Raw genomic sequence first — 19,608 nt, forward strand, 5'->3', positions numbered from 1 at the left:
AATATTTGTTAATTATCGATTTCGATGCATAGGCTGAATACAATTCCTAAAATCTTCGGAATAAGTCATAGGTATGTATCTAACTAATCTTTCTTAGAGTTGATATTTCATATGATTTAAAATCCTAATAAGGCGCGCGCACGCACACACACAAAGTTTACCATAATAAAGTTCAATTATTATGAGGGAAAACCTGTATGAAACATATTTCTTAAAAAAAAAAAAAAAAAAAAAAAAAAAAAAGAAGGGCTAGTTGCTATTGCTAGTTGCAATAAGGAGGTAAAAACAGATAAGAATTTTTCATCTTTTGAGATATATTTGACACAATTTTTAAATATTTTTTTTAATATTATTTGTAAAGTACACTTTAAATATATTTAGTACAAAATGTGATAGTTTTAATGTGTAAAAAATATTGATCTCTAATTCACATCATTCTTAATCTCACTGAATTTATGATTGTAAATATCCCCTGAAATAATATACGTTATTAGAATAATTATATATTAATTTTTATATCCAAATCCTTTAATATCCAAATTATTTTACGTTTATCAAATTTTTATTATATTTTATGTAATGAAGTATAAATAAAGTAAAAATAATAGTAAATATTGCCTTCGATAAAGGATTTCTTATTTTGTTATAAATTGCAATATATAATATATAAAAATCTTACGGTAGCTTCATCCTCATGAAAATCCAACAGGTAATAAACGATACAATAACACTAATAAATCCAACACATATTAAAAGGACTCTATTGAGTTTAGGCGTTGATGGACTATGCGTTTGGTCTAATAGTATAAAGCCAATTCCACCTGAAGTAAAGAGGAAACTAGATGCCAATCCTTCCATAATATATTGCCCATTTACACGGTATGGCATGAATGCCACCTACAAAAAAATGAATACATAATCACAACAAAGCAACAATTATTTGTTAATGTAAAATTTTTAATACAAAATTACTCCATTTACTTACAGGTCTTGTATGACCGTGTTCATCTGTTGTTGATCCTACACTAGGCGGTTCCACAATTACGTCATATATTATACCTTTAAAAAGATGTATCATCGAAATATAAATAATATTTACATTTATTTCATTGGAAAGATTTATAAAAAAAAAAAAACTTATATTTTATACAATTCTAACCTCCAGTTACTAGAAAATATGACAAAAGTATAAGCGAGAAAACTACCATAGCACTAGGTTTCACAAACCATGATGGTTTTTTTAATTTTAGATTCGGTACTTCTAATGCTAAAAATGGTAAACGGTATATATATTCCATATTTATAACAAAATTGGGATATTATATACGGTACAACATTCCCATCGACCCCGTTGCAAAACAAACTTCCACGTTTGCTATACGTATGACTATGTATTACATTTAATAGATGGCAGTATGGCATAAAGGAATACGAAAAGTTGCTGGTTTACGCAAATTTGTAATTCACAAAGCTTTCATAGAAAATGAAATTAGAAATGTTCTTAGAAACCAAATGTTCTAATAAATTTATACAAATTATTCTATTTCCAATATAATTATCAAGAATATGGCTATTTATGCAACAAAATATCTTACCCATTTTAATATTTCTATTGTTTGCTTGTCATATTTTCTCATATGAATGAAACGTGATTTTAATCTCGTTTTACGCATAAGTAAATTTATATAGGCTAGTCAACAAATTATAAGTAATTTTTTCATCTAATTCCGTATATGTACATATTTACATTTAAAGACAGACGACCGTGCATTTACAGGTGACAGTATAATTAGGATAGAAATATGGATGACAGACTCATGCTTCCTAACCTAATCGGACTCGAATAAAGCAATTTTCATTAGGTCGAAGTATCAATCTTAAAGTATTTTATCTTCAAAATATATAAATTCAGTTTTAATATAAACATACACATTGTGATATAAGTAAAAGTATAGTTACACTAGTTTACAAATTTCATGGTGTAAAGTGTTCGTGTTTTATTAATTTTAAGCAGTTGTAAATAATATAAGTTAACCATGCAAGAAAATACACGTGTATTACCACGAATTTTTACTGCAATACAAAATGTAGATATAGGAATTTTAGCTGTGTGTCCTCACAAAGAAATACGACCAATTCTACCGTGTTTAGTTCGAATGAGTCTTATATCTCCATTAGATGTAACAAAAGAATGTGTAGAACAAAGAAAGCAGGTCCTGTCAATCTTATCTGGTATTGAATCAGTAAATTCAATAATTGCACTGCTTTCTATTGACTTTCATGCTTTGGAAACGGATGTTCGAAAGGAACAACAATTAAGGTTAGTTCTATTGTTGACATGTATGTTTTATCATTTAATATAAGAATATTATGAAATATATAAACTATACTTATGAAAATGATAAGCTTCTTTTTATAGACAAAAGATGGGAAGCTTGCAAAGGGATAGTGTACTTGCTCAGTCACTGCAAAGTGGTCTTGCTCTAGAATTTGAGCGCAGTGAATCTACCAGGAGAATTAGATTAGTCCTAAGCGAACTGTTATATATAGCTTCTCAAGTACAGGAGCAACAGAAAAATCAAGAATTTCAAATTAAACAGTCTGATTTATTTGATAATGCAGTTTATATGGAAGAGATTAGTTACGTGATTTGTGTAGCACTATCAGAATTACCAACGGTTTTATCAATATTGGATATTACAGAAACATTATTACATGTTAAATACGGTCCAGAAATAATTTGTTGGATAGTTGCTAATATCCCTGATAGTTTTTCCGAAGTTTGTGCACATTTGATAGGTAATGGAGAAAGGCAAGAAGAATCAGCATTAGGTAGGATTAGAACAATGGCTTTGACAATGTTATGTCAAATGAATCCAAGCCAGGCATTAGCAATAAGGGCCAAGTGTGTAGAACTATGTAGAATGCCTGCTTTAGCGATTACATTAAGCTTGGAACATGAAAATATCAATAATACACTGGCAGAAAGTGATATAGTTGCCTTTGTATCAGGATTATTGCTTGGCAGTGATCAACAAGTAAGAACATGGATTGCAATGTTCATTAGAAATGGTCAAAAACGTAAATGGGAATCTCATACAGCATTACAATGTTTAAGAGAAGAACTGCTAAAACGATTGCAAGCAATAACATCTCAAAATGCAGGCCAACTACCAGAAAGTCAGGTTGTTCAAGCTAGTGCATTGTTGCGCCTTTATTGTGCATTAAGAGGCATTGGAGGTATTAAATTTCAAGATGATGAAGTAACAATGATAGTACAGTTGTTGACATCTCATCCTCCTCCATCACCAGCTGGTGTGAGATTTGTCTCTTTAGGCCTTTGTATGCTTATCGCGTGTTCTTCATTAATAGGCCATCATAATCTTGAAAAGCGAAGTATAGAATGGGTGCAATGGCTTGTACGTGAAGAAGCTTATTTTGAAAGTGCTAGTGGTGTAACAGCAAGTTTTGGAGAAATGTTGCTTTTGATGGCAATACATTTTCATAGCAATCAACTATCAGCTATTTGTGAACTCGTATGTGCAACTTTGGGGATGAAAATACCAATTAGACCAAATAATTTAACTAGAATGAAGCAAATTTTTATGCAAGAGATATTCACTGAACAAGTTGTCACTTCTCATGCTGTAAAAGTACCAGTAACAGCTAACTTAAATGCAAATATCCCAGGATTTTTGCCTGTACACTGTATTCACCAATTGTTGAAATCAAGAGCATTTGCTAAACATCGAGTGCCAATAAAAAATTGGATTTATAAACAAATTTGTAACAGTGTACCACCATTGCATCCGGTTCTTCCTGCTTTGGTCGAAGTATATGTCAATTCAATTTTAGTGACAAATAATAAAACATCAGAACACACAAACAAACCAATTACTGAAGATGAAATTAGAAGAGTATTTCAAAATAGCGTTTTCGGGGCAAATTTTGATTTTAAGAATATCAACAGTGTCCCCAAGACTGAAACAGATAATAATATGGATATCGATATTTCAAAACCTTCTCTTACATCACAATTACTATTGTTATATTATTTATTACTGTATGAAGATGTTAGATTATCTAATATGCATACCTTTATATCACAAGATAGGAAAGTTAAATCATATTCAACTGAATTTTTATCAGAGTTACCAATAAAATACCTACTTCAGTTGGTTCAAAGAGATCAAATGAATTATGCTGGATTATTTTCACCTCTTCTCAGATTATTAGCAACACATTTCCCTCATCTTTCATTAGTAGACGATTGGCTTGATAATGAAATGATTAACATTGATTCTACAGTAACAAATTATGAGAATGTAAAAATTACTGATATCATGATAATTGAAACATTTTCGCATATCCAAACATGTCCTTCAAGAACAGGAAGACTATTAAGACAATTAATGTCAATGAAACCAACTGATATTTGGCCGCATGCCGAAGTTATAATTCATTATTTCAAAGCAACTGTAAGCCCAAGAGTTCCTAGGTACATTCAAGGTACATAATTTATTTCAATTAAATAAAATTAATACTTTAAATTACAATAAATAACATTAATACTTTTATTAATATTTTGAAAGAATAACTTTTTTCATTTATCATAATTTTTCAGAATTATATAAACAAGTATGGCTTAGGTTAAATACAGTACTACCAAGATGCTTATGGGTTTTGTCAATAAATGCTTTATTAATAGAAAATTCTCTCGTAAAAAATGTTTTTTTAACACAAGAAAATATTGTGTTAGATCCATTACAAGTATTGAGATGTGATACGAGAGTTTTTAGATGTGCTCCAATTTTGTCCGTTATTTTAAGGTAAAAAAGAGATTGAGTAAGCCGTAAAATATTTAACGTTCAATTACTTATTATCGATTGGTACTTCATTGGTACAAATATTTTTAGAATTCTACAAGCTGCATTAGCAGCTTCTCGATCTCAGTTATCCAGACATATACAAGACAAACCATTGATAGAAAAGATTGGTCAGTTATCAAGTGAAGCTGAAAGAGAAGATTTAAGAACAGCATTAGTGGCAGGACAAGAAAGTGCGGCTGTCCAAATATTATTAGAAGCATGTTTGGAGACAGCAGAAGATAGAGAAACACCCGGACAAATGTGGTCATTGAGAGAAATACAAAGTATAATCTGTTCATATTTGCATCAAGTCTTCATAGCAGACCCATCATTGGCTAAATTGGTTCATTTTCAAGTATGTACAACCAAATTTGTTTATTTTTACTTTTACACACACACACACGCGCGCACGCGCACACACACACACACAGAGAGAGAGAGGGGGGGAAGGAGAGAGAGAGAGAGAGAGAGAGAGAGTAATAATAATAATCTTCACTGCTCTTCCTATGGGATTACGATGTTCTGCTTACACACAAATGTCACACACCATACAGAACACAATTATATCCTTTTCGACTAGCTTTTTCCGAATATGTTCTTTTCCGGCAAATCTCCCCCCCCCCTCCCCCCTCTCCGCCCACCTACCTTATTACCACCGCCGCCTTCCTAACCCTTTCTCTAACAAGAACTTCCTGACCACCGTTCCTCATGACTCTATAACCTAAATATATCTCTCACCTCCTCTAATTCTTCCTGCTTCCATTTCCATTTCTACTCCTTCATTTTTCTATCCCTTGCCTTGAATTTCTTTTACCTTTGATTTTCTCGCATTTAGAGTCAGGTTCTTTTCTCTGAAATAAATCCAGACTTTCAATCAGTTCTGTTATCCCTCCTTTGTCCTCTACATATTCTTCCATATTTCTAAAAATAATAGAAATACCAAATAATTGATACGGCGAAAGTTGTCTACTCTGTATAATATATATCATAAACTATATAAATATTTAATTTGTAGTAATTTAGTATTACCTTTGCTTATAGGGTTATCCAAGAGAGCTGTTACCCATTACAGTTACTGGTATTCCATCCATGCATATTTGTCTTGATTGGATTCCTGAATTACTGTCACAGCCAGAACCAGAAAAGCAAATATTTGCTGTAGATTTAGCTTCACATCTTGCAATTCAATATGCCTTACCAAAAGCTTTAAGTGTTTCTCGTTTAGCCATCAACACTTTGATAACACTTCTAGGAGTATTATCTGCTAAAGATCGAGTAATTTTATTTATGCCTGTGCTATCAGCATTAACGCGTATATGCTTAGCTTTTCCACCACTAGCTGAGGATACAACAAGTTTGCTGTTACAACTTGGCAGAGTTAATTCTGCACAAGCAGCATTAGGAGATAAATCTGCAGATATTTTATGTCAAGAAGTTAATGAAACCTTTTGTTTGTTATTACAAAAAGCAATATTACAATCACAAGTATATTGAAATATTATTCTTAATTCCTTTATACTGCTACTGAAATCAATGTTTGATTGTATTACAGTAGAATAGTAATTATCCAAACTGTTCTAAATATGTATCTTATAATATACAGGGTGTCCCATCTAATTATGCCACCCTTAATTATTTTCTTATTTGTCACAACACAAAAAAATGTTTCATGAGTGTTGTATTGTATTCAAGTATATCAGACTCTGAGAAATCATCTCAAAGTCTCATATCTTGTGAGATTTTATTAATAGTAACGTTTTTTTAAGCAGAACATCTCATATTTTCTTTTCTTTTTTTTTTTCTTTGTTTGTTTGTTTGTTTGTTTACACCATTAAAAAGGTGAGATTAAAACGCATCCGATCACACATGGCACATACCATAATTTTGAAATGACCAGAACCGAAAATTTGGCAAGTAAATGACTGAAGTGAAAGCTCACGGAAAATTAATTACAGAAACAAAATAAACACTTTAATCGGTTAAACTTCGTTTTGGGGAATCATCTCGTTTTTTTAACTTTTCTGATGAAATTGCAGAAAAGCTTTCGCACCTTTGATTCCAATGATTTTGAAATATATTATAGAAATCAACATTTTAAGCAACATTTTCTTATACATATAATCGACGGTATATATTGCCTAGTTTTCGAGATATTCGTAAATTACAGTGTTAGTACCGCTACAGTGAATTATATGCCCATAAACGCGCATCCGTAGCACACTGATATATATATATATATATATATATATATATATATAGTATATAGTAGAATATATATATATATATATATATATATGTATATGTTTACTGGCGGCCGAATAAAATAACATGTAACACAAGTCTAACTTTTATCTTTTGTTTATAGTTGATATAGATTTCGGTTAGGTGTCACTTTATTTGACCATTGTGAGGCATTCGTAAAGCATTATTCCAATGTCCATGTTGATACTTATCTGCTTGCACCATTAGTATCCATCTTTAAATCCCATCTTTGAAGATTTTAATAATTTGGTTACGATTCAATATTATTAAAAACTTATAAACGCGAAAATGATTTGTAATTTTTATTATTAACTCAAATTAATATTATTAATGAATTAATTCGTATTATTTTTAATTAAACTAGTAGTAATATATTACTAATTTGATATGTTCTTTCATATGTTTATTAAATTATTGTTCATATTTAGGTTACATGAAATAGGAATTTAATCATTCTATTACTATTTCTACTAGAGCACATTATTATTTTCTATAAGAATACATACGATCAATATTAAATCGTTTATGTTAAAATGAATTTAATAAATAATTTACATTCTAATTTTAATTTTAACTAAATTTTACAGTATGTGGCGTAAAGAAAATAGGTTAAACTTAAAAAAATTATTGTAATATGTATCTTCTTTCAGTACAATTTTTATTTTATTGTATTTTATATAAATTGTTCTTTTAAAATACATTAGGAAAGCCAAGTCGTATTCACTCTATATAATCATAGTTCCATGATAAAACTAGTTCTCGTACTTACGTTTGTTGGCTACACGAAGCAATACTAAGAAGTTTTTATTATTTAGTGACGGTTCGAATGTCATAACTTTAAGTTTATGTACAGAGTTTGAATGAATGAAACAGTATTAAATGTTATTGGAATAAATACGATATACAAGCATGATGGAGGCTGAAACTGTTGGTAATCTCGTTCAAAAGATGATTATTTCACTTTTTGGGGAACAAAAACCAGGTATGAAACGTAATTTCTAGCTTTTTCCTACACTCGAAAAATATTTTACTAAATAATATCAATTAGAAGCCAAATATTTCTTACTTTTATTTGTATACTTTTTCAGTTTATTTGGCTCTTTTTCGATGTATACAAGGTGTTTCTACTCTACTTTTTACTTTCATTTTGTTTTCCCATTAACTCAAACTAAAGTAAGGCAAAAATATAGGTATTTTCGCGCTATTATTACATACGAGAATAAATCCTATAATTATACAACAAAATTAAAAGTTGCTGTATAAATGTAAACAAACGGTTGAACATTAAAATTTTATTTGTTTATTAAGAATGAAATGGCAAATCCTGTAATTAAACAACAATAAACTTTATGTATTAAGTGCAAATATTTCATTAATGAAATTGCAAGAATCATTCGAAGAAACATATACGTTTTGAATCAATGATTTCAGAACTAATTAGAAAGTGGATGCGCTTCTGCCTTGGATTATTGTCATCAACCCAAGGAGTAGAAACATTACATGAAGACGAAATTACTGTAGGAAGTCAAATAAGAGAAAAGTTATCAGTATGTGATGCAGCACAGTTTGATAAATTATATAATGAGTTAAGATCTGGGGTATGACATAAATATAATTTTTTAAAATTAATTATATATCTACTTCTTTATACAGTTATAAAATATTTGATAATCGTATCATGACAGTTTAAAGAAAATTGTTTATATTGTTAAAAATGACAGGTTACCATTTATATATATTTATATATGTTTAGTCATTGAAGAATAGAGCACAAATCCTGATATTTTTGTTAAACATGTGTCAATCAGCAGAGCAGTTAAGGGATAGAGTTTTCTCAGCTCCTGATTTGAAATTAGGTTTATGCTCGTCTTCTGCGTCCACTAGTGGTAAGCAATATATTTTTACAATCTAGATCATCTTTTATTTCCTAACTGTCTTAAAATTTTAATGCAATTTACAATATTTAATATCTAATATACTTTGTCATTTAGGACAATCATCTGAAATTTCTGCACCACCACAAATTGTATCTATAAATAACACAGACAAAAATACAAGAGATTTTTTGACCAGTTCTAATAAGATATATGGAGAAGAGTATATTTCAGAAGATATATTGGTTCAAGATCTTATATATTCTTTCCTAGGTATTGAAGGAAAGATATTAAAGTTGGACTCCAATTATGGTTTCCAAATAGATCCAATGATTAGCATTGACAGGCCACGGAAACAAGCTACATTGAGATTAAGTGAACTTGGATATTTACATAACATAATTCAAAAAGGTTTAGAAAGAATGTCAGTTGCTTCGAGTGGCCAAGTGGCTGATAGTTTTATTGCATCTTTACATTCTGAGTTATCGGAATACTACAGGTTTATAGCCCTTATTCAAGAAGAAGTGAGCAGGTATTGATAAAAATGTAATGCGATGACATATAATATTCTATCAGTTTATTATAAATAATAATGCGTTTAAATGTGTAATAGAGTTCAATCTGAATCAGGAATATACAGAGTTACACTGTCCCATTTGCATCTTTGGGCATATGATCCTTTAGAAACTTTAAAATGGCTAGCAGGTATAGTAAGAGCTTGCCAAGGACAAAAGGGTGGTGCATTAGCTTCTGCAGTATATGAATTTAGTAACCACGGTGATGCCAGTGTAAAAAAATTAGTTAAAAGGATTTTGCAAAGTGTTTGTGATCCTCTGTACAATATGTTGATAAGATGGATTGCAGACGGTGAATTAGATGATCCGTATAGAGAATTTTTCATTGAAGCTTGTGCTGATATTACTGGAGAGAGAATGTGGCACGAGAAATATCAAGTTCGCAATAATATGTTACCATCTTTTATTACAAAAATGCAAGCTAGAAAAATTTTAGGGACAGGGAAAAGTATTAACTTTTTGCGTGAAGTATGCAAAGATTTTACTCCATGGCAAGGAAAACATACAAAAATGTTCAAAAATTTCAGCGAGGAATATAAAGGTAATTATATGTGATAATTAAAACCTTGCTAAATAGATACATAAATTTCAATACATTTACTCATACTTTTCTATATACATATCCGCATGTATCTTCTGCAACAAAACTATGAAACATATATGATTTTAGCGAATATTATAATACAATTGTACAGTTTTATAAAGTTATCAAAACAAAGCATAAATTAGAATTGTTTAATAAGGATATATATTTTGTTTATAACAACTCCGATAACTTCGATTGAAGTAGATATTATTTAGGATTGCAGATCTTGTACAGAAAAGAAGCGTAACAGCATTACATGGCAAAATAAGTTTTATTTACTTGTTAATAATATACAATATCTCCTGTAGCTTTAATGAACTACAACGATTGGAAATCGTTTAACTTATAAATAAAAGACAATTTTTTGAAATTTCCTTGCATGTTTTGTAATGTTCTCTATGAAATGTATGTACATTTTTCTGCAAAATTTACATGTTGTTTAGTTGACGTTCTTTTCGATATGGACCCCGATGGTCGATTACAGACGATGATGGACACAGCTTATAAAGAGACTTCAACTAGAGTAGTTGAAGTGTTAACAAAACAGTATCACCTCATGGAACATTTACATGCAATCAAAGGTTATCTGTTATTAGGACAAGGAAACTTCATTCAATACCTTATGCATTTATTAGAGTAAATAATATTATCTTTTATTATTCCTCCTATTATTTCTAATCTTTGAATTATTTTTTATTAATGTATTTATATTGTAGACCAGAATTAGATAAACCAGCCAGTTCTGTATATCCACACAACATCTCTTCTATTTTGGAAACTGGAATAAGAGCGACCGTTACAAAGATAGATGATTTAGATATACATAGGCGACTTGATGTAAGATTATTAGCACCTTCGGAAAATGAAAGGGGATGGGATGTTTTTATTTTGGATTATAATGTAGGAGGTCCTATTGGAACGGTAGGTATGAAAATAATTTGTATCTTTTAAAAACAGATGTTACATTCAGTAATCAGTACTAACAATAAAATGTATAAATAGAGTGTATCCTAAATTTGCTTGAGAACTTACTAAAATATTCTTTGGTTATTTTTAAAAATCTTGGCGTTAAAATATCATTTTTTTATAACAACAAAACGAATAAGAATATTTTATCTGTTTAGATTTTAGAACCTTGTAGGCAAATATATCAGACTGTATTTTTTGCTTTATGGAGAGCAAAAAGAATGGAATCTATATTATCTGCAATTTGGAAACGTCAAATAACTTCAGCAAAGATGTTCCGTAAAATGCCTGAAGTATTGCCAATTCAAACTCACATTCATTTAATTACTAGTAGTATGGTTCATTTGGTTCATCAAATGCAATATTTTTTCTTATTTGAGGTAAGATAGAATATTTTAATTTTGATTCTAATTAACTGTTTTGATTAATTTAAATTGTTAAGAGCATTAACAAATTTTAAGGTAATCGAGTGTTCTTGGGATGCATTCGCAAAACAATTAGCACAAGCAGCATCATTGGATGATATTATCACAGCACATAATCATTTCATAGATGCTGTAAGACGTGGTACACTGTTAGATGAAAGATCACAGGTGAGCACATATATAACTTTTTAAGAAATTATTATCTTATTGTAATCCTCTTCTATGCTCTTCTATAATTTTCCCCGTTATTGACGCATCTTATTTAGAAATATTTGCTCAGATTAATTGTAATAAATTTACAATTGACATTTCTGATATAAAACAAACAAATATATGTGTAATATATAAATGCTACTTTCGACAGGAACTTATGGATCACTTACGTTCCGTATATGGCCCAATTTTAGACTTACAAAATCTTGAAGAAACGTTTCTTACACGTGCAACACACGAGTACGAAGCACGATTAAAGGATAACAATACATTAAATGTAACTCTAGCAATGTCAAATCGGTTAGATTTGTCAGAAACTAATGATGCAGAAATTACCAAACGTCAAGCCGCATTTTCGAAATATTTAAACACACTTTCAATTCAGCTTAGATTGCTTTCGAGAACATATCAGGTAATATGTCATTTATATTATTAATTACAAATATTTCTTTTATTTCTTTATTGTCAAATTAAGTCCAAATATAGTGGTTCTTAAGCTAGATATAAGCTTATATATATGCATAATATAATATGTAAAATAAATCATGAAATTGCGTACACTTTCACTTCTTTCTTATTCATTATAATAAGAAACGTTCAATTTCTTCTACTTAAACATAATTTTATTTTCTTTTAACAGGATAGAGTGAAAAAGTTTCTTATAATGCTTGCATCAGCCGAAGATGTGTCTTTACAGTTGTTAAGTGTACGTTTAGACTTTAATGAATATTATAAAAGTAAAGATAGTCGTCTTGTTGTGCCATTAACATATTTGCACCGTAGGCAAAGTGACCAAAGCTATCTTAATTGTAAATAATAAGTAAAACATTTATCATCGCTAATTATAAACATAATTTAAATATGTTATTTTTTTTAATAAAAATTGTCTAAATAAAAATTTATTTATGTTAATCTTCCCACATATTATTTTGTCTATATATCTTTACTCTTTTAAATATACAAGGATCAGCTATAAAATGCTTTATTTTCTTCTCTATTCGAATATATTATATAGTTATATAAGTAGCAAAAGATTATCAAAACGAAACAATTACTATCAGCAAATGTGCCTTAATCATTCTGGTAATTCAGGAAAGACAATCATGATTTTTCTAATCTTTTTTATCTTAAACATAAGATTTTACACGATCACAAAATTCTTAATGTTTGAACATTTTACAAACAGTTGCGTATAATTAGGGGATTTTACATATAAAGATTTGATATTTCAGGATTAAGGATAGGATTAATCCATGCAATTATTAACAGTAAAGTATAAACACTACTAGGAAAAAGTAAATTATATAAACGGTATCATTAGAGTAAATTCTGCCTATAGTATTGCGTCTGTGGCAGTGCATGCGCTAGTTCGGTCGTCGGTCGTATGTAATTAGACGTGATAAATAATGTATAGAAAAATATCAATATGTATACGTATGTATTCTTATGTCCATAAAAAATATACAGATGTATCTCAATCTCACAACATTTCCTAATTAAGTCCTCATAAAATTACACATTGTAAAACCGAATCTTGCCAAAAATTGCTAAAATTGAGAAATTTTTTATTTATTAAGTTTTGAGTTAGGAAAAACAGAGCCAAGGGTTGAGCAACAGCAGGTATTATATCACTAGGTAGGTATTATTCATATTATTATTATTATTTTTTTTGTTATTATTTAATTTGTAGTTTACAATTTGTCCAGCTGGACAGTATTATTCATTACGATGACAATTATGAGAATATAGAGATACGAAGATAGAGTGAGTATGCGTGAGCGAGATGAAAGCGTAATATAAGAATAGAGATAGAACGCTGGATAAACGTTAATAATGCATGCGCATATTCGTATAGTAAATATATACAGTCTGTCCAATGATTGAAACTTGAGTATTACTAATTGGGTAGTCAATGAAATTTCCTTTACATTTACTGCGTCGTCTCGTTGGACAGATTATACGTCAGTAATGATACTCAACGATGAATGAACAGCATCGGTGTTCATGCCTGATCAAACGAGGATAGAAGGAACCTCTACGCAGCGTTCTGTTTATATCCTCATATCGTATTCACTTATACGGACTTCCTATCTTCATGCATCCATCCGTTTCCTCGATACATATGACTAACACACTCTATCTTTGTATCTCTACAATTATAGATGGGATTTATCGCTTTGCAAGTTGCAAAGTGTATATAAATTGCAGGATTGAACATTTCAACACAGAGTTTGATCATAAAGCGTTTTAAACAGTCGTTAAAATTTATTTAATTTTTTATTTCTGTTTAATTTAGTTACAATGGATTTTCCAACAGATGAATTATTAAAAGAAGTTTTACAGTATCCAGCTGTACAAAGTATGAAGGTTACCGTAAGTTCCTGTGGAAAATATGCAGTAATAATCGGTGGATCAGCATTTCTTGGTGGATTAATTGGTGGACCAATCGGACTTGCAGTGGGTAGTTATTTAATTATAATTTACTTTTTAATTATTTATTGTTTGGGTTGTATATAAAAATTATTAAATATAACAATAAATTTTTATTTATAGTTGGTACAGTTGCTAGTGCTATATCAGCATTTTTTGGATATCATAAAATCAAATCTGTTCCATATATCATTTTGTACGAAACTACTCCAGAACAAAGAGAAAAGCTAGCACTATCAATAGTTAAGTACCTTAATTTAAAAAATATTTGGTCTCTTAGAGATCTCTTATACTATAATAAGGAAGAATTGGCATTAGGGATAACATCTATAATAGTAAAATTTGTAACTCATGACATGCGTTATTCAATGAGAAACTGATTGTGGATTAGAAAGAGAGATCGCCCTGTATAGAATTTATTGACCAATATAAAATCTATAATTATTTTTTACAAGAATGAATATTTGTAATTTTTGAAGTAATTACTTCAAGAAAAACTTTACATCTCTATTTATGTATATCCGCGACCTAGAGACCGCTATTACACAGAAAATAAAATTTAGTGAAATAAAAATATTCTAAATAAGGAGAGGTCCATATTATTGTGCCCTTGAGTACAAATTATGTTTCAGGTTACAAGGTCTAAGAACGAAAGAACTAATAAATAGATTCCTATTTATGTTCCTTGTAGCCCTTAGCTAGAGCTACAAGGTTAACTTTTTTGGTAATGTCCTTTTGCTATATATGTGTCGGAGATGAAAGGATACCGAAGCCTTCCCTTTGGAACCTTGGAAAAATCCCTTAACATTATAATCTAGATTCTATCATAGCCGCAATTAAACAAATTGTCATCATTCAATTCAATTGTATTTGTTCGAGATTTGTGATAGTGAGCTTGGGCTCGAGGCAACAACTAGTCGCCGAACGTAGTTTACTGTCGTGCACCGTCCCAACTATTTCTTTTAAGGAGAGCTATAGAGTTACTTCATGCCTTCGTTAGACAAAGCGTTCATCCCTTGACCGCGGCTACGTTCGGGGACTAGTTGTCGCCTCGAGCCCAAGCTCACTATCACAAATCTCGAACAAATACAATTGAATTGAGTGATGACAATTTGTTTAATTACGGCTATGATAGAATCTAGATTATAATGTTAAGGGATTTTTCCAAGGTTCCAAAAGGAAGGCTTTCGGTGTCCTTTCATCTCCGACACACACACAAACACACACACACACACACACATATGAACGTGCTGCCTATCGATTCTATTGTATTGTAACACTAAGAGATTAAGGATCCGGATCAGCATAAATTTATACATTATACTTATTATACTTGTATCTTTACTTATTTCAATATATTTTTCTATTACAAATTCATCCACTCGTTCTTCTATCAGCCAACCTCAACAGTAATAAAGCACAGTGTAAAAAGAAAAATATATATATGTCTTCAAGTAGTTTAAAATGTGTAAATTTATCTGTGTTTTCTTAAATCTTAAAATTTTTCGTACTCAAAAATACGAATGGTATCCAGTTTCAAATTTCGCGCTCGTTTTTCTCGTTTCGCGCATGTCCATTAAGCATATGTATAATAGATGCTGTGTTTTATGTCTCTGCAATAACAATATTTATTGGCAATAGATCATTCTTGTTTATCATTTATAAACTTTTATGTTTTTTTTCCATGTTAAATGTATTAATACATAAAAAATTATTAATGTTACATGTTGATGTCAAATCATAGTTAGGTTTCGTGACAAAAAGTTATCATTAATTTGGGTTCCAAGTATCCATTTGCGCACAAACTATTCTTTTTTTTTTGCAATATATGTCATTATAATTGTGGAATTGGATTACTATAACTATTATAATAATGTAGATACTGTATTAATTAATAAATATTAGTATATTAATTATTTTTTATATGAGATACTTAAGTAACATAACACCAGATGACACTGTTTCTTTTTCAACATTAGATTGTCTTGTCTTTCAATTTCTTTTCATAGGTGTATGGAGTAGACGAAGGTACGTTAAATTAGAAATGTTTAAAATTATTAATAAATTGCAATTATTCCAGTATCTGTTTAACTGATTATATTTGATGTTTTGTTAAAATTTCTTAAAAAGTTCAAAAGTTGTTATAATACTCTTAATAGTAATATTTCAATATTTATAACATGAAAGAAGTTGCACACATGCATGGCACGTTATAATAAACGTGGTTGTGTGTTTTCCAAGAAAATCTCGTGAACACAATCTTGTAGCTGTTACAAACATCATATATAATTTAATTTAACGTCATATATAATTCCGTAAAATAAATTATTTAAGAATTAAGGATTTTTTAAAGTATCATGAATGTTTCTAATATGTAGTGACGTTATATCGAACAAAAGCGTGAAGTAACGGATGCTATAGTCCTACCTCTGTTTGCTTATTATCTTTTTGATATCTACGTTTCTTTATACCAAACTGTTGGATATCGAGGATAATGAAAATATAGTGTTATTGAATAACAATCGGGATACGGTGTATGCAAATTACTGGAAAATAAAAAAATATAGGAGGTAGGTGTATAATAAATATTTCCAATGTATCATGCATAATTTGCAATAAACAGAGAGAGAAAATGAGTTGTTAAATCTGTAATTGAATAAAGAAAGGTTATCATATTATTGGGAAAACATTAATTACATTAATGATAAGTAATACATTTTTTTCTAATCATTATAAAAAAGTATTTTAAGAGTAGATTATTGTCAAAATATAAATTATGTGACATTTGTAAGTTCTTGGGACGATACGTATAATATTTTTTTTGGATTTTAAACCTTTTTGGCTTGTACAGCCTTAGCTTTCCTAAAAACTTTTGTACGGAAAAAGAATTATTTTGTAGATAAGAGAAATTTATAAAGAAAAGAGGAAGATACAACATGCCACAGAACGAGTATATCGAGAGGCATCGTAAACTATATGGACGACGTTTAGATTATGAGGAAAGGAAAAGAAAAAGAGAGGCCCGCGAGCCTCATAAACGTGCAGAACGTGCTCGTACTTTGCGTGGTATAAAAGCAAAGATTTTCAATAAAGAACGGAGAAATGAAAAGATCCAAATGAAAAAGAAGATTAAATCTCATATGGTAAAAAAAGTGAAAGAAAAGTCTTCCAATGTACCGGAAGGAGCTCTACCTGTATATTTATTGGATCGTGACATTAAAAAAGATGCGAAAGTATTGTCAAATATGATAAAACAGAAACGTAAAGAAAAAATTGGAAAATGGGATGTACCAATACCTAAAGTTAAAACACAGTCAGAATCTGAAGTCTTCAAAGTAATGAGAAGTGGAAAATCTAAACGCAAATCTTGGAAAAGAATGGTAACAAAAGTGACATTTGTCGGTGAGAACTTTACTAGGAAACCACCAAAATTCGAAAGATTTATTAGACCAATGGCACTCCGTTTCAAAAAGGCACATGTAACTCATCCTGAACTAAAAGCCACATTTTGTTTACCTATTATTGGAGTTAAAAAGAATCCAAGTTCACCAATGTATACAAGCTTAGGTGTTATTACTAAAGGAACAATTATCGAAGTGAATATTTCAGAATTAGGTCTTGTAACTCAATCTGGAAAAGTAGTATGGGGAAAATATGCTCAAGTTACAAATAATCCTGAAAACGATGGCTGCATCAATGCTGTATTACTTGTATAAATTCCTTTTGTTGAATTATTACATTATGTATGCTGATAATATGTCTGTAATAAAAATTGTTTAAATGTAAATTCTTGTTTGTTATTATGTTTTTTAAATATCTTTTCGTACAACTTTTAATGAAATAATTATAGATGATATAAATAGGTCTTTATCTTGAAGGCGGAACTTGAAACTACAAATAAAACACGTAAATTTTTTGTATGTTTTGCAGTTATAAACGTTCACCATGCAGATATTTGTGAAGACTCTAACAGGCAAGACTATCACTCTTGAGGTCGAGGCATCAGATACTATCGAAAATGTTAAAGCAAAAATTCAGGATAAAGAAGGTAACAATCTATATTAAACACATATTTTAACACTTTGAGGACTGTAGACGCGAATTCACGTCTTACATATTTCACGCGGTATGCTATAAAAATGTTAACTACTGTTAAATAAAACAGTAAAAAAAAAAAAGCAATGGATGCTATAAATAAAATGTTATAAATGTGTTTTTACATTAAATGCTTGAGTAATACTGTATCAATATATTAACATATTAAATATAATATTGGTCGTTTTGAATCTTTTCAATCACTCCAAATATACGCGGGAATTCAGGCTATATACTTCTCAGAGCATACAGTCCTCAAAGCATTAAATATTTCTTAAATAATTTTTTAAACAAATCTGTGTTTAAATTTTAGGAATTCCACCAGATCAACAAAGATTAATCTTTGCTGGAAAACAATTAGAGGATGGTAGAACTTTATCAGATTATAATATTCAGAAGGAATCTACATTACATTTAGTGCTACGTTTAAGAGGTGGAGCTAAAAAGCGCAAGAAGAAGAATTATTCAACCCCAAAGAAAATCAAGCATAAGAAGAAGAAGGTCAAGCTTGCTGTACTCAAATTTTATAAGGTATTTTAATAACTCTTTTAGCTTTAATTTAATACATAGCTAAATAATATATAACTAACATGGAATAATATATATAGTGAAAATCATTAAGTTAAAGTTAATCCAACGATTAACTAATTGAATATAACAATTCTATAGAAATTACAAACCTTCTAAAATGTTCCCTTTGTCTCTGCACTTTTAAGGCACTAAACCCTATCGTATAGGAGGTCACATTAAATTCATCTTTGTAGCCGAGAACTAATTACATGAACACCTTGTATATATTGCGATTTAATTGCATCATAAATGATTGGATGGCTCGTTTTATTTGCTCTCGTTGAATGTATGATTGCTCATAAAAAACTTGCATGCGTTATAACTTTATATGTATTTTGAATCGGGTTGTGTAGATTTCAAAACAATAGTGATTGCAAAATACAGTTCTTTAAATAAAGTTTAAACAAGTTTTATATGAAGAAATTATGTTTATTATTTAAAAGTTGCAAAATTTTATTGCTCAAATTCTTTAAATATATTGTTAAATAGGTGGATGAAAATGGAAAAATTCATCGTCTGAGAAGAGAATGTCCCATGGAACAATGTGGAGCAGGTGTTTTTATGGCTGCAATGGAAGACCGTCATTATTGTGGGAAATGCGGTTATACTCTTGTATTTAACAAGCCGGAAGATAAGTAAATTCAAAATATGTGACTTCACTTAATTAAAGAAATTTCGTAAAGTAATTTCAATGTCTTATGTTATTCCGTATACCCTCCCCTCTTGGCCTTATATTGCGTTGGG

At 29.8% G+C, this 19,608-nt stretch overlaps 6 protein-coding genes and 1 long non-coding RNA gene across 11 annotated transcripts; 5 read left to right on the plus strand and 2 right to left on the minus strand.

Moving 5' to 3' along the window:
- Positions 1-296: 296 nt before the first annotated feature.
- LOC126923204 (oligosaccharyltransferase complex subunit OSTC) lies at positions 297-1,497 on the minus strand. The gene is made up of 4 exons (XM_050736470.1): positions 1,160-1,497; positions 986-1,059; positions 680-897; positions 297-472 (listed from the first exon to the last, which is right to left on the minus strand). Exons 1-4 carry the CDS (start codon positions 1,296-1,298, stop codon positions 454-456), a joined length of 450 nt encoding a protein of 149 aa, XP_050592427.1. The 5' UTR covers positions 1,299-1,497; the 3' UTR covers positions 297-453.
- Positions 1,498-1,569: 72 nt separating this feature from the next.
- On the plus strand, positions 1,570-6,852 carry LOC126923170 (integrator complex subunit 2). 2 transcript variants are annotated; one of them, XM_050736353.1, is made up of 6 exons: positions 1,570-1,708; positions 1,778-2,320; positions 2,420-4,509; positions 4,625-4,829; positions 4,917-5,223; positions 5,910-6,852. In XM_050736353.1, exons 2-6 carry the CDS (start codon positions 2,037-2,039, stop codon positions 6,360-6,362), a joined length of 3,339 nt encoding a protein of 1,112 aa, XP_050592310.1. In that variant the 5' UTR covers positions 1,570-1,708; positions 1,778-2,036; the 3' UTR covers positions 6,363-6,852. The 2 variants fall into 2 exon arrangements, with proteins under 2 accessions (XP_050592310.1, XP_050592311.1); XM_050736354.1 differs by lacking the exon at positions 1,570-1,708 and having other exon boundaries at positions 2,186-2,320; positions 2,407-4,509.
- LOC126923207 (uncharacterized) lies at positions 5,261-6,044 on the minus strand. The gene is made up of 3 exons (XR_007713071.1): positions 5,898-6,044; positions 5,683-5,789; positions 5,261-5,582 (listed from the first exon to the last, which is right to left on the minus strand). It is a non-coding gene; the product is annotated as an uncharacterized LOC126923207 (long non-coding RNA).
- A 305-nt stretch (positions 6,853-7,157) lies between the features above and the next one.
- Positions 7,158-12,681, plus strand: LOC126923218 (gamma-tubulin complex component 3 homolog). Of its 2 annotated transcripts, XM_050736475.1 has the most exons (12): positions 7,158-7,379; positions 7,984-8,112; positions 8,562-8,728; positions 8,884-9,016; positions 9,122-9,536; positions 9,618-10,120; positions 10,609-10,801; positions 10,882-11,086; positions 11,290-11,511; positions 11,593-11,724; positions 11,921-12,181; positions 12,410-12,681. In XM_050736475.1, exons 2-12 carry the CDS (start codon positions 8,040-8,042, stop codon positions 12,584-12,586), a joined length of 2,481 nt encoding a protein of 826 aa, XP_050592432.1. In that variant the 5' UTR covers positions 7,158-7,379; positions 7,984-8,039; the 3' UTR covers positions 12,587-12,681. The 2 variants fall into 2 exon arrangements, with proteins under 2 accessions (XP_050592432.1, XP_050592433.1); XM_050736476.1 differs by lacking the exons at positions 7,158-7,379; positions 7,984-8,112 and having other exon boundaries at positions 8,581-8,728; positions 8,852-9,016.
- Positions 12,682-12,784: 103 nt separating this feature from the next.
- Positions 12,785-14,785, plus strand: LOC126923225 (protein C19orf12-like). 3 transcript variants are annotated; one of them, XM_050736488.1, is made up of 3 exons: positions 12,785-13,404; positions 14,066-14,230; positions 14,323-14,785. In XM_050736488.1, exons 2-3 carry the CDS (start codon positions 14,071-14,073, stop codon positions 14,577-14,579), a joined length of 417 nt encoding a protein of 138 aa, XP_050592445.1. In that variant the 5' UTR covers positions 12,785-13,404; positions 14,066-14,070; the 3' UTR covers positions 14,580-14,785. The 3 variants fall into 3 exon arrangements, with proteins under 3 accessions (XP_050592445.1, XP_050592446.1, XP_050592444.1); XM_050736489.1 differs by having other exon boundaries at positions 14,113-14,230; XM_050736487.1 differs by lacking the exon at positions 12,785-13,404 and having other exon boundaries at positions 13,560-14,230.
- Positions 14,786-16,143: 1,358 nt separating this feature from the next.
- On the plus strand, positions 16,144-17,986 carry LOC126923222 (ribosome biogenesis protein NSA2 homolog). The gene is made up of 3 exons (XM_050736484.1): positions 16,144-16,227; positions 16,578-16,769; positions 17,099-17,986. The coding sequence occupies exon 3, from the start codon at positions 17,136-17,138 to the stop codon at positions 17,913-17,915; it is 780 nt and encodes a 259-aa protein (XP_050592441.1). The 5' UTR covers positions 16,144-16,227; positions 16,578-16,769; positions 17,099-17,135; the 3' UTR covers positions 17,916-17,986.
- Positions 16,146-19,550, plus strand: LOC126923224 (ubiquitin-40S ribosomal protein S27a). The gene is made up of 4 exons (XM_050736486.1): positions 16,146-16,227; positions 18,130-18,247; positions 18,608-18,825; positions 19,354-19,550. The coding sequence occupies exons 2-4, from the start codon at positions 18,145-18,147 to the stop codon at positions 19,501-19,503; spliced, it is 471 nt and encodes a 156-aa protein (XP_050592443.1). The 5' UTR covers positions 16,146-16,227; positions 18,130-18,144; the 3' UTR covers positions 19,504-19,550.
- Positions 19,551-19,608: the final 58 nt, after the last annotated feature.

The sequence above is a fragment of the Bombus affinis genome, chromosome 13, assembly GCF_024516045.1.
Source record: "Bombus affinis isolate iyBomAffi1 chromosome 13, iyBomAffi1.2, whole genome shotgun sequence".
NCBI classification, from domain to species: domain Eukaryota; kingdom Metazoa; phylum Arthropoda; class Insecta; order Hymenoptera; family Apidae; genus Bombus; species Bombus affinis.

Excerpts from the sequence above, each read along its gene's own strand:
- LOC126923204 (XM_050736470.1), bottom strand. The coding sequence starts at position 1,298 with ATGGAATATATATACCGTTTACCATTTTTAGCATTAGAAGTACCGAAT. Across the intron at positions 1,060-1,159 it reads ATATTTTCTAGTAACTGGAG|GTATAATATATGACGTAATT; the intron begins GTTAGAATTGTA and ends ATCTTTTTAAAG. Across the intron at positions 898-985 it reads AACACGGTCATACAAGACCT|GTGGCATTCATGCCATACCG; the intron begins GTAAGTAAATGG and ends ATTTTTTTGTAG.
- LOC126923170 (XM_050736353.1), top strand. The coding sequence starts at position 2,037 with ATGCAAGAAAATACACGTGTATTACCACGAATTTTTACTGCAATACAA. Across the intron at positions 4,510-4,624 it reads AGTTCCTAGGTACATTCAAG|AATTATATAAACAAGTATGG; the intron begins GTACATAATTTA and ends ATAATTTTTCAG. Across the intron at positions 5,224-5,909 it reads CTAAATTGGTTCATTTTCAA|GGTTATCCAAGAGAGCTGTT; the intron begins GTATGTACAACC and ends CTTTGCTTATAG.
- LOC126923218 (XM_050736475.1), top strand. The coding sequence starts at position 8,040 with ATGATGGAGGCTGAAACTGTTGGTAATCTCGTTCAAAAGATGATTATT. Across the intron at positions 9,017-9,121 it reads GTCTTCTGCGTCCACTAGTG|GACAATCATCTGAAATTTCT; the intron begins GTAAGCAATATA and ends TTTGTCATTTAG. Across the intron at positions 12,182-12,409 it reads TGCTTTCGAGAACATATCAG|GATAGAGTGAAAAAGTTTCT; the intron begins GTAATATGTCAT and ends TTCTTTTAACAG.
- LOC126923225 (XM_050736488.1), top strand. The coding sequence starts at position 14,071 with ATGGATTTTCCAACAGATGAATTATTAAAAGAAGTTTTACAGTATCCA. Across the intron at positions 14,231-14,322 it reads ACCAATCGGACTTGCAGTGG|TTGGTACAGTTGCTAGTGCT; the intron begins GTAGTTATTTAA and ends TTTTATTTATAG.
- LOC126923222 (XM_050736484.1), top strand. The coding sequence starts at position 17,136 with ATGCCACAGAACGAGTATATCGAGAGGCATCGTAAACTATATGGACGA.
- LOC126923224 (XM_050736486.1), top strand. The coding sequence starts at position 18,145 with ATGCAGATATTTGTGAAGACTCTAACAGGCAAGACTATCACTCTTGAG. Across the intron at positions 18,248-18,607 it reads AAAAATTCAGGATAAAGAAG|GAATTCCACCAGATCAACAA; the intron begins GTAACAATCTAT and ends TTTAAATTTTAG. Across the intron at positions 18,826-19,353 it reads CTGTACTCAAATTTTATAAG|GTGGATGAAAATGGAAAAAT; the intron begins GTATTTTAATAA and ends ATTGTTAAATAG.